At 55.5% G+C, this 10,717-nt stretch overlaps 2 protein-coding genes and 1 long non-coding RNA gene across 10 annotated transcripts in view; 1 reads left to right on the forward strand and 2 right to left on the reverse strand.

Annotated features, from left to right (window-relative positions):
* Positions 1 to 4,547: 4,547 nt before the first annotated feature.
* Positions 4,548 to 7,329, reverse strand: BACC1 (BPTF associated chromatin complex component 1). Of its 3 annotated transcripts, none has more exons than XM_012518291.4 (6): positions 7,173 to 7,329; positions 6,891 to 6,985; positions 6,175 to 6,276; positions 5,310 to 5,500; positions 5,004 to 5,108; positions 4,548 to 4,799 (listed from the first exon to the last, which is right to left on the reverse strand). In XM_012518291.4, the coding sequence occupies exons 1-6, from the start codon at positions 7,191 to 7,193 to the stop codon at positions 4,795 to 4,797; spliced, it is 519 nt and encodes a 172-aa protein (XP_012373745.2). In that variant the 5' UTR covers positions 7,194 to 7,329; the 3' UTR covers positions 4,548 to 4,794. The 3 variants fall into 3 exon arrangements, with proteins under 3 accessions (XP_012373745.2, XP_012373744.2, XP_058139637.1); XM_012518290.4 differs by having other exon boundaries at positions 4,548 to 4,803; XM_058283654.2 differs by lacking the exon at positions 6,175 to 6,276 and having other exon boundaries at positions 4,548 to 4,803.
* Positions 7,330 to 7,519: 190 nt separating this feature from the next.
* Positions 7,520 to 9,289, reverse strand: RNASEK (ribonuclease K). The gene is made up of 3 exons (XM_004475245.4): positions 9,066 to 9,289; positions 8,318 to 8,394; positions 7,520 to 7,889 (listed from the first exon to the last, which is right to left on the reverse strand). Exons 1-3 carry the CDS (start codon positions 9,141 to 9,143, stop codon positions 7,748 to 7,750), a joined length of 297 nt encoding a protein of 98 aa, XP_004475302.1. The 5' UTR covers positions 9,144 to 9,289; the 3' UTR covers positions 7,520 to 7,747.
* A 17-nt stretch (positions 9,290 to 9,306) lies between these two features.
* LOC105744333 (uncharacterized) overlaps positions 9,307 to 10,717 on the forward strand; it is a 62,631-nt gene continuing 61,220 nt past the window's right edge. The window contains exon 1 of one of the 6 annotated variants that reach the window (XR_011646799.1): positions 9,307 to 9,576. This is a non-coding gene — a long non-coding RNA (uncharacterized lncRNA). The remainder of the gene's footprint in view (positions 9,577 to 10,717) is intronic. The other 5 variants (XR_011646795.1, XR_011646798.1, XR_011646797.1 and 2 more) reach the window with 5 other exon arrangements.

Consider the following 10,717-nt stretch of genomic DNA (forward strand, 5'->3'; position numbering starts at 1 on the left):
CCGGGCTGGAGTTCCTACCTGGGGTGAGAAATCCGCAAACAAGGGGAGTGGGTGGGACAAGGCGCCGGGCTAAGGCCCAGGAGCACGAAGTTTCCTTTTCTGATTAAGCTAGACGCTATTATCCAGAGGTCTTTTAAAGGTGCATACGTGAATATGAAAGATGGGTGGGGTGAACCGAGAAGGGAACACCGAGCGTCTGCAGAGTATGAGGAGGGAGACAGGGCAGGAGGAACTGAGATTTCTGAGTCCCTGTTCTGGGAGCTAGGCATGGGTGACAGCCTCACTGGGGAAACCTTGGCGAGCAAGGTTTACCTGGAGAAGGGGAGCCAGAGCTAAGTCCAGCTGCAAAATAGGGGCCCCTTGGACTCGAGCTTAGGAGAGTCTACAGTTGACCAGAAATGACTGGCCACTGACTGTGGAACCATATATCCAGACCTGGGGCACTTCCCATCAGATTTGAGGGTGTCTTTGTTTGGGATGCATGAAAGAACAGCTGAGAAACTGGGAATCGGGGACCACTAAGGACTCAAGATGGTGATGTGGCTTTGGTATGTGAGGGTTGCTTCAGGAGGTCTCTGTTCAGTTTTGGGGTGGGAGTTAGATGAGGGGCTCCCCTTTGGTATCAGGATGGAACTAATTTATGTTATCTGTTACCTGCTTGTTTTGGGCTGTTGAGTTGGTTTGATTGTGATGGGCAATGGGGGTTGCATTCCGGCTGGAGGGCCTGTGGTAAATTTGAGGCATGGGGCTGACTTTGAAGCTATGTTAGTTCTAGGGGGTTCCAACACCCACACTTTGGAGATTGTGCCATTTCTGTCATCTTGGAAGAGCAGGAGAGCCTGCTGGGTGTTCTTCTGGAGGCGGATGAGGGTTTTGTTTTGGAGACTCGTGGTCACTGGTGTATATGGACAGTTGAAGTTCTTATCTGCCTGATTTCAGGTGGGCTAGCCATTGCTGATTTGGGGGTGCAGACAGTTTGGGGGTACCATATAGGTTTCAGGACTCAGACTGGATTGTCAGGGACATGAAGTCCAAGTCAGAGTTTGTAACTTGCTTGAGGTGGGACATAATAGGGTTAAGGGAGCAAGTGTGAAGGCCTGGAATAGGGGGTCCTATTCTTGGGGGGAGCAAAGCTTAATATATGTATGTTGTAGAAAACTTGCTTTGGGAGGGCCTTCTTGTGTATGCACGGATAGCCTTTCCCAAGGGGCGAAACAAGGTGAGGGTCCTCAGGGTAGGAGACCCAGGTTTGGGGGTGCTCTTATTTTGGGGTGTTCTGCTGTTCATTGGGAGCATTTGGTGAAGCTGAGGAATGGGTCACAAGGTGATATTGATTTGAGGTTCACTTAATTTGGGGCACATGGCTGGTGTTCGGCATGTCCTTTGCTTAGAGCTTCCTCTCACCCCAGATTCTAGAAATCTCTTTCTCCAGTGAACCCCCAAATAAGCCCAGGGTTTGAAAAGAGAAATTTGGAAAGGGAGGGGTATCATCCCTTATTTTTATGTGGCCTGGGTAGATCTGGGGAAAGACAAGGTGGTACCAGGCTCTGGACCCCATTTCTTAAGGGAGCACACCTCCTCCGTTTGGTGGGAGGTGAGGGAAAATGGGGTGTCTTGTGGTAAAGTGGATACCGCTGACCAAGGCAGTGCTGTTAGAACTGTGGCAAGGAGGGGTTGTGGTGGGGTACAAGGAGGTGATTCATGCAACCTGATTTTCTAGGATAAAAGCCCCAAACAGAAAGCTGACAGAAGACTGGGAGTGTGGGTGAGATGGTGGGGGAGGGGTTCCCAACGGCAGCAGGGGCTGGAGGGCGAGCCAGGACAGCTCTGCACGCCTGGGTCCCTGCTCTCTTCAGCTCTCCTCCTCTCTCTCCCTCCCACCGCCCACCCCCCCAACCCAAGGAAAAGAAAAAAAAACTGCCTGTGCAACAGCAATGGCAGATTCCAATCCTCCAGGCTTTCCTAAACCACCACGGAGACCAGCCAGGGGGGAGGGGAAGGAAGGATCGGGCTTCCCTGCTTCCCTAAGACTGGGGCAATGAGCTTGACCTCCTGGCCCCTAGCCCTTCGGGGAGTGCCCCCCAGTCTGGAAGCCAGGTGTCCTGGACCCTAGTCCCCGAGCAGGGTGGGGGGGGCTGGAGAGACGGGGAGGAGGAAGGAGGGAGTGACTTCCAAAATTGGCATCGGGACAGAGCAGGGCTGGCGGGAGGCAGGCGAAAGGCAGAATTTTCCTGAAAAAACGGGGGTATCTGAGGACCCCAAATTTGGGGAGCTAGTTCAGGACCGTCCTCCCAACATCCCAGATTTTTTTTGGGATTTTTTGGGGGTCCGGGGACCCCTCTAGATGGGGTGAGGAATGTAGTGTTGGGGGAATCTGACTGGGGCATAGCAGCTGCCTCTCCCGCCGAGTTGGAGACGGATGGGCTGGGACGAGTTTTGGGGGGGTGTCCCCAATTCTAACTGGGAGTGGAGAAACCCCCTCCTGAGCTCTCTTGTGGGGGTCTCCCCTCCCTAGGGCACTCCCCACTCCCTGAGTCAGCCGAGAGGAAGGAGGCCAGCGATGCGACTGGGGCGGCTCCTTTCTCCTGCACCCCAATTGTGAGGGATGCACCCCAAATTTTGCTCCCTTCAAAATAGGGGACCAGGATCTCAGGGGAGAGTAGCCGAGGTAAGTGGGGAGGAAAGTGTCCCCTGTTTTCAGGAGAGACGTGGCGGTTGGGGGGGAGGTTTGGAGGTGCGTGCTGGGGTGGGGTTGGGCTTTGTCAGTCTTGAAACTGGGGAGATGCCTGGAGAGGCTTTCTCTTACGCCCCCAAACTGCAATCCTCCAAATGGAAACCAAAGGCTGAGACCAGAGGGCCCCCCAGCATCCTCCAGCCGTTAGTATAATGTTTGATTTCTGTTTTACCCCCACAAAGGCTCTGCTGAGGATGGGAGCTGGGACAAGCTGTTCAGTTTGGGGGGCTATGGAGGGTAGAGTGAGGAGCAGGAGGCCTTGGCCGGATTGATGTAGGACACATAGGGGTCTGGGGGGAGGGCGTCTGGCGTTCCCGGGGCCTAAAAAGACTGATTACACACACCATCTTAGATCTTTTTGATTGTTAAGAGTTTTGGGGGGTGTGTCGGGGGGGGGGAAGGGTAAAGGAGGGGATGGGAGGTTAGAGGATAACTTTTGGTTCTTAGAAGGTATTATTTTGATTTGCGGAAGGGATTTTGGCCCTTGGATTTTGCTTTCTGGGGGTGCTTTTCAAAAATCAAGTCTTAGGAGAAAAAGGCTCAGGGAAGGCCCAGGGTGGGGGTGGGGAGAGGCATGTTTGTCTCAGCTTAAACGTGGCTCTCTGGGGTGGGCCCGCCCGCCCGTCTGGGCCTGGTGAATGGCCTGATGGGGGTTGTTGCTGGGGTGGGGCTTGGGTCCTAGGGGGCCATAGGGAGTAGAGACAGTGCTGGGGTTTGAATACCTGGCCCCCAGGTCCAGATGGCCCTCCTCCTGGGCCCTACTGCTCCCTTTCCCCCCTGGCCTCCATTTCCTGCCTTTGGCCTCCATCTTGTGGCAGGCCCAGGGCCCAGGGCGACTTCCGGCCCCCCTCTCCCAGCCGTGATCCGGCCCCACCACCTCTGGACTGCCAACTCCCAACCCTGCTGTCCTTGGCCCTCGGTCTCTCCTTGCTTTTCTCTTGGGTTCTGACCCAGGGAGGGGAGGAAGGGACACAGGAAGCCTTGGGTCCTTGCCCTGGCTGAGTCGGGAGGCAGTTCGTTGGTCCCCCACAGTCATTCTCTATTTCCTCTGCCTCTGACCCCACCCTAGGGATCCCCTGAGCTGAGTTCCTACAGAGGGAAGAAGGCTTATTGCACTGTGAGCTCATCCCCAAGATCCCAGTCCTTCCAGTTGCCTGCTCAGCTCCTACCCTGGGTTCCTTGTTCTCTCTCACCTTTCTTGGGGCCATGTTTGCCTTTTAAGCCTTTTCCATCTCCCTGCTCTTGGAAGTGGAGTGGAGGGGCCTTCTCAGCATTGTCTTGTACTCCCTTCCTCTCAACCCACTCAGTCCTGCTCCCGCCCCAGCAGCACACTGTGGTTTGCACGGCACTGTGGCCACGTCCAAACCACACTGTGGTGTTAGAGCGAGGGTGGGGGAGGCACCGCTGAGGCCTGGCCCCGGGAGGCCACCCTGGAGAAGCAACACAAAAGACATCTGGGGCCTGGAGACAAACTCCTTGTGGGGTGAGGGTTGGGGTGGGTGAGGGAAAAGGGAGGTATAAAAAAAGCACTGGAAACAGCCTCTCTAACATCCCCAGGGTAGTCTCAGGAGTACTGACTGCCAGAGACCCTGGGAGTAAGTTCTGCTTCCAAAGAGTCTGAAGTGGAGTCTTTGTTGCCCACACCCAGCTCCCCTGGCTCTAGCAGCACAGAAATATTGGCACTGGGAAGAAAGTCTGCCAATATTGGCTGTGCTGCTCCAGGCAGGGTGGTAAGAGCTGCTGAGGAGGGGCTTGGACTATAAGAGGGAACCTCCCCTTGTACCCCAATAATGTTGAGTTGAAGGCACCAAGCTGGAAGGGAAATCTTTATTGTTTTCTGTATAAAAATGTCCATCAGGTGGAAGCTGAAGGGACTGGGGGTCAGAGGCTTGTACAGGAAGAGGAAGGCGCACTGCCCCAGCAGTCAGTCCACCTGCTCTGCAGGCCTTGCTCAGAGTCCCAGGCAATCCACAGGTCCGAGGTGAGCAGTGCAGGGGTCAAAGGCTCAGCGGGATTGTAGAGGAGGATCAGCAGAGGTCATGAAAGTCCAGAATCCAGGGTCAGGCTGTCTGGAACAGGAAGTAAAATGGGCCGAGATGGAGCGAGCCCCAAGTCTGTCTCCAAGAAAACTCCCACCTCCCAAAGCACCCCACTCCTTATACCTTCTCTGTTCTAGGGAGGGGGCTCCTGCTGAGACCCTCCCCTACTAGCAAGGTAAGCACTCCCTCCCACGCCCATCCAGCTGGCATGAGGGGAGGGGGACTCCTACCCTGGTCGAAGTTGAGTTTCTTGGCTGGAGGAGTCTCTCCTAGTCCTTCAATATCCACCAGGTCACTGTTGGCATCAGAGTCATTCAGGGCACTGAGTGTCACATCTGGGAGGGGAACATAAGCCAGGTTCTAGGTTCCCTGGTTGCCCCCCAGCTTCCCAAAGCTTCCTGCCACATGACTCCCCTTCCCCCAGCCTCTCTTTGGGAGCTTCTACAGGGAGAGGAAGAGAGATGTCCTTCTGTGACCCAGGTCCAGTTCTCTCACTGACCTCTCTAACCCCTAGGAAGTAATTCCACAGCCCTCACCAGCCTTCTGTTTCTTTATGGGGGGACCCCCAGTCTCAGGGACACTGGAGCTGCTGAGTGGAGGGGCCGCTGGAGAAGGTGACAAGACACCGGATGCCACCTTCTTGGGCCCTTTCTTGGGTGACTCAGCTGGAAGGGGGATGCCAGAGTCTTCATAGACTTTGCGTTTTACAGTGGCCTTTATCTGAGCCCTTGAAGAGAAGAGAGAGCAGGTTAGAAAGGGAGTCATCGATGAAGCTGAGGGAAGGCAGGGGAGGGGAAGGGACAATGTGTCAAGCTAAAGGAATTCTGGGGAACCTCTTCAGAAGAATCCAGGTCAGGACACCAATTCTTTGGTAGGATTCTCACTTTCCTGAAGCTTTGTACACACTTAGGGCAGATGGAGTGCTAAGAGTGGAGTCCCTGAACTGCGCAGTGGGAAAGGCCCAGCCCTAGGAGAGAACTATGGAAGTGGAAGGCTACAGGTAAGGCTTGGCAATCTACTGGTAGACTGAGACTCATCAGTAGATCTTGATCAACAACTAGCTCAGAATCACAACATCCCTGGAACTCTACTGCTGTCGAGTCTCAAAAGCTCTACGTAAATAATCAGGGAATATTATTAAATATCAAATTTAATAATAGGGTATCTCAGGTAATCTAAAATGAAGTTCTTGGAAAGTCCTGATTACCACAGTATTTTAGGAACTTTTGATTGTGACCATTCTTTTAGTCCTTAAGGGGATGCTAACAAGACAACTAAACCAGCAAGGAAGCAGGAAAGGTGTTGAGCTGGGAGGGAGTTCTAGAGGAAGATGGAAACAATAGGTGGAGGAAGCAAACTGCCCAGCCCACCCCCCTTTCTCTGCCAACCACCCTCCCTCACACTGTCCGTTCCTTGATGACACAGCTGATGTGATTAAGATCGTCCCCAAATCGCTTCACAGCAGCCCTCAGCATCTCTATCTCCGTCTCAGTCCACTTCGCACTGTCGGGGAGGAGGGGGCAGCAAAAGTGGGAGGAGAGGTGGAGGTGTGGAGCCAGCTCACAGGCTCTGCATTCCACAGCCAACCAGCCTCCCACCAATCTCTGGGGCCCATTACAGGATCATATAGAGGGCCTCCTTAAAAAAAAAAGAAAAATTAAAAAGCCCTTAAAGCCCTGCGGGAACCCTGAAGCCCCCCACCCCACCTCCACCTTAGGTCTCTCCCACATCAACGTGAAACAGCTGTTGTGAACGGTCCATTGAAACCAATTCCTCACGCAGGGGCCCGGCAAACAGAACCCCTCAACAGAAAGTCTGCAGCTCTTTGAGGAAATGCCACATGATTTGGGAGCGGGTATGAGTGGTGGTAGTGGCGGTCTGTGATCTGCCGGTTCGCAGCAGGGTAGAGCTGTGAAATATGAATCCGGACCACGGGCCTCAGTCTGTGTTTTTATCTGTCATGCATTCATTCAACAACCATTTATTAACACCTATTCTGGACTGTGCCAGCACAAAGGGAAACCAACATCTGTCCCTGCCCTAGAGAGTGTCCGGCTCTGTGACTGAGTCCAAACGTCCGCTCTCAAGTGTCCACGGCCCAGCCCGGGCTCACGTACCCCGCGGGGGAAGAGTCGGCCACGGGATGTAGCTGCATGGTCAGTTCCCCGAGCTTCGTGAAGGCGGCGCCCGCTGCGGAGAAGATCTCTCCGACCTGGGGGCGGGGCGGCATTACGGGGGGCCGGCGCCTGCCCTCCGCGCCGTCCCGCCCGGAGCCCCTAGCCCCACCCCAGCGCGGCTCCCGCCCGCTCCCCCTCACCCCGGGCGGAAGAGCCGGGAGCCAACTGGGGGCCCGCCCTCCCGTGGCCGCCAGAGAGCGCTGTCCGCGAGGGAGGCCGAACCTTTGTGGACGCTGACGTCATGGCCCCGCGCGCCTCCACACGGAGACGCTGCCGCCGCCGCCGCCAAGCGAGCCAGGACCACGGAGAACCCCGCGACCGAACCGCTCCGGCCCCCCGCGCAGGAAGTCCCGCCCCTCTCCGCAGCTGATTGGCTCAAACTCGGCGGCTCCCCGCCGCAGTCAGGGAGACCGCCAGGGCGCACCTTGGGGCGGGGAGGAGGGAGACTCCGCCTCACTTCCGGGCCAGGCTTCACTCCACTTCCGTCGAGGGGTCGGGTCTGGCAGGGCAGAAGCCCCTCGCCTGCCTTAGCCTCGTGCCCGCCCCCTCACCCAAGCACAGACACTCGGTTTGAGAGATCAGTTTCTCTTTATTGTGGTGCGGGACAAGGCGAGGGGGCCGGAGGGGCAGGGGATGGCCGGCCTTTGCCCGCTCTCCACTGGAGCCGGACGCCCGAGTGTGACCGGCAAGGGATGCCAGGGAAGCCGTCCCGCAGAGGGCGCCAGAATGGGTGGACGCGACGTGGGGAAGAGTCTTTAAATAGAGGACGGGGAGGGGGGACGGGGGTGCGCTCTACCCTAGCGCACCATGTATTCCTTGCGCTTATTGAGGCGAACTTGGCAGAAAGAGAAGCCTCCGAGGATTAGGTAAAGGCCCGCGGCGATGAAACAGTTGTAGCTGACTTGCTCGTAAAGTTTGTATATGTCATTGGGGCCATTCCTGTGGACGGGGATTAGGCAGAGAAGTGTCAGAAATATTAATAGCAGCCAACATTTTCTGACTCCTTACTGAGCCCTTTTTCAATCTTCACCCTAGGAGGTGAGTTCTAGTACAGCACCCTTTTTGCAGAGGTGGCTTGAGGCACAGAGATGGCAGGCAAAAAAGCTAAAGCAGCTACCCCTGAAGCAGTGGGTTTAGGATAGCCTCAAATTCTGGTTCCCGAGATCGTTTCTAACGATATTCTAAAGACAGCAGCTCTCCTCTCCCAATTCCCTAGTTTCGGGGTCGCCAAAGCGTCCGGCCTACCGCTCCGAGTTCACTCTTCGTGGATGGAGTTCAATCTCCTGCAGTTTCCCGCCCATAATTCTGACAAAGGCCCAGCCCCCTCCCACGTGCCCCCCCAGCCCGAAGCCCCACCCGCTACTTACTCAAAATCCTGCTCTGTGAAGGGAACATCCTCAATTAACACAGCGGAATGAACATTGAAAAAGATCCCGAGCATGATCTGAAGACAGGGGAAGGGGTAAGCTGCGGACCGCCTGGCCACGCCCCAAGCCCCTCCCACTCCTGATGTTGCCACAACTCCTGCGCCTGGGGAGAAGCAGCACCCGCTGGGAAGGGGGGCCTGTTGCTGGGTTCGGGCTCAGCCACCTGGAACAGGGCTGTGAGGTGGGGACATGGAGACGAGTGGCTGGCTGCGGCGAGGGTAGGGAAAACTGAGCAACCCGTCCTTCCCGGGAACCCAGACGATCCTCCTTCCCGGGGGCGTCGTCATCGTGGGCCAGGGCGGAAGGAATGAGAAAGCATCGGTACTTCTTCGTATCATTTCTTCCCTTGAGTGGGGGTTGGTAGAGTCCTTGGGAAACAAGGCTCCAGCTACTCCCTTGCCCCACTGCTTCAGCTCCAGCTTTTCTCAGGAATTGAGCTCTTCCTCCTACCTTGAGGGATCTCCACATTTCCCCGCCGCAGCTCCCATTCCCGGCTCCAGCCCCCAACCCCCTTGCCACAGTTCCCCATTCCTCAGGCTCAGCCCTGTCTCTCTCCAGCGGCCAGTTAATCGGCCAGCCCCTCCAGCCTACCTGCTGCTTCCTAAGACCCGGAGTCTCCTAGCTTCTCAGCCCTCCAACCCCGGAGCCCCTCAGGCCCTCTCAGGTTCTCGCCGGGCGGTCCCCTCACCAACATGATCACTCCCCAAACGCTGAGGACGATGCCGCAGGCGGCCAGCTTGGGCCCACAGCACAGGAGCGACGCCATGAAGCAGCCAGTCGGGATCGGCTAGGTGTGGGCCGAGTGGAAAGGCGACGAGAGGAAGCCCAGGAAGCGCCGGGGACCAGCGAGCTGGGGGACTTGGGGGCTTGAGGCACCGAGGTCAGAGAGCCCGGCGGGCGGCAGGGGGCGTGGCCTCCGGCCTTCCCCACCGCGCGGGGAGGGCGGCCCGCGGAGACGGCTGGGGGCCGCGGGGCCTCAGGAGGCTTTGGCGGGGGAAGGCGGTTTCTGAAACCACAAGCGCTCTCTGGTATCCCTGCTTGACGGAGGTCGCTGGGGCTAAGTATCGGAGGAGCGAGGGCCTGCGGCTTCTGGTTGTGTCCCCCTCCAAGTGGGAATGGAAGGCGCCGCCATGTCATGTGACCAGGTTTGGCCGGTCTTGTGACAAGGAACTAGAGGTGGCGGGGCCTCGGCAGTTCTGGTAATCTGGCAGTGGGCTCTTTGGGGGCGGAGGGGCGGAGGGGCGGAACCTCTGGTTTTTCCTTCAGGTACCGTGCTCGGGGGTTGTATCCTGTGAAGGGGAACTGGTAAGGGAGGCGGAGAGGGCGCGCGGCTGCTTCCTTCCTTAGCGCTCTCTTTTTAATAGATAACCTGACCCAGTGAAAGAAGGCAGGAGACCCTTCTCCAAGCAAATTAGTCCAGCGTGCTGTTGCGGCCAAAACGCTTTAAAATTGATGAAGGTTCTTAGGAAAAGCATTGGAAAGTAAAATTTGGTACCCACACTTGGAACGCTTTATGGTTCTGGTTGCCAAATCCAGGAGAAATAAGAGAGCTAGGAAAAGATAAGACTAGATGAACAAATTGTGAAGGCACATGATCCTACAAAATGTACTAGAGAAAGGAGTAAGTGCGCAAAGTATCACTTTGTTTCCCTATTATAAACTTAGGAAACTTAGGTCCTTTGGATAAGGTAGGGTACAAGGTAAAATATTTATTCAGGGAAATGATTTCCCTGAGGAGGACAATGATCACAGCATAAGAACGGGTCGTTTTGATCCTAAGGCCTCAGACCCAAACAAACACTCTTAGTGGTGAGAATTACTTTGTGGTATTTTTCCATTTGTTTTGTGCAGGTTGTTCTTAAAAAGGGTTGTGAAAGAGAATTGGAACCTGGGAAACAACGAGGAGATTCCAGAGTAGAGTACTAAAGGGCAGGGAAAGTGGCCTTGAAACATGAATTTCATATCTCTTCAGTTTGAACTGCCTGTCTGAAAGAGGGATGCCATTTTTGCGTGATGGTTTTTTTTTTTTCCCCAAGGAACACCCTCTTATTCTGGGACTCTGGGGTGCATGAACCCTCTTATTCTGGGACTTAGGGGGTACATGAAGTGTGAATAGAAGGAATAAGGGTAAGGGAAAGTTGCCAAGGAATAGTCAGGATTTTTTGGTAAATTGACCACCAACCATAAAGTGTAGTTCCTGGGAAAGGAGAACTAGCAGACGTCATTGATTTCTCGAATGCATCCCCATGCCCCCATACTCTGGGCTGATTGGGAAGAAGGGTCAAGTAGGGTCAGTGCCTTGGGCTGGTGCATACTGTGGCCTTGAGGGCCAAATACAGC

Source organism: Dasypus novemcinctus, chromosome 21 (assembly GCF_030445035.2).
Source record: "Dasypus novemcinctus isolate mDasNov1 chromosome 21, mDasNov1.1.hap2, whole genome shotgun sequence".
In the NCBI taxonomy this organism is placed as follows: Eukaryota; Metazoa; Chordata; class Mammalia; order Cingulata; family Dasypodidae; genus Dasypus; species Dasypus novemcinctus.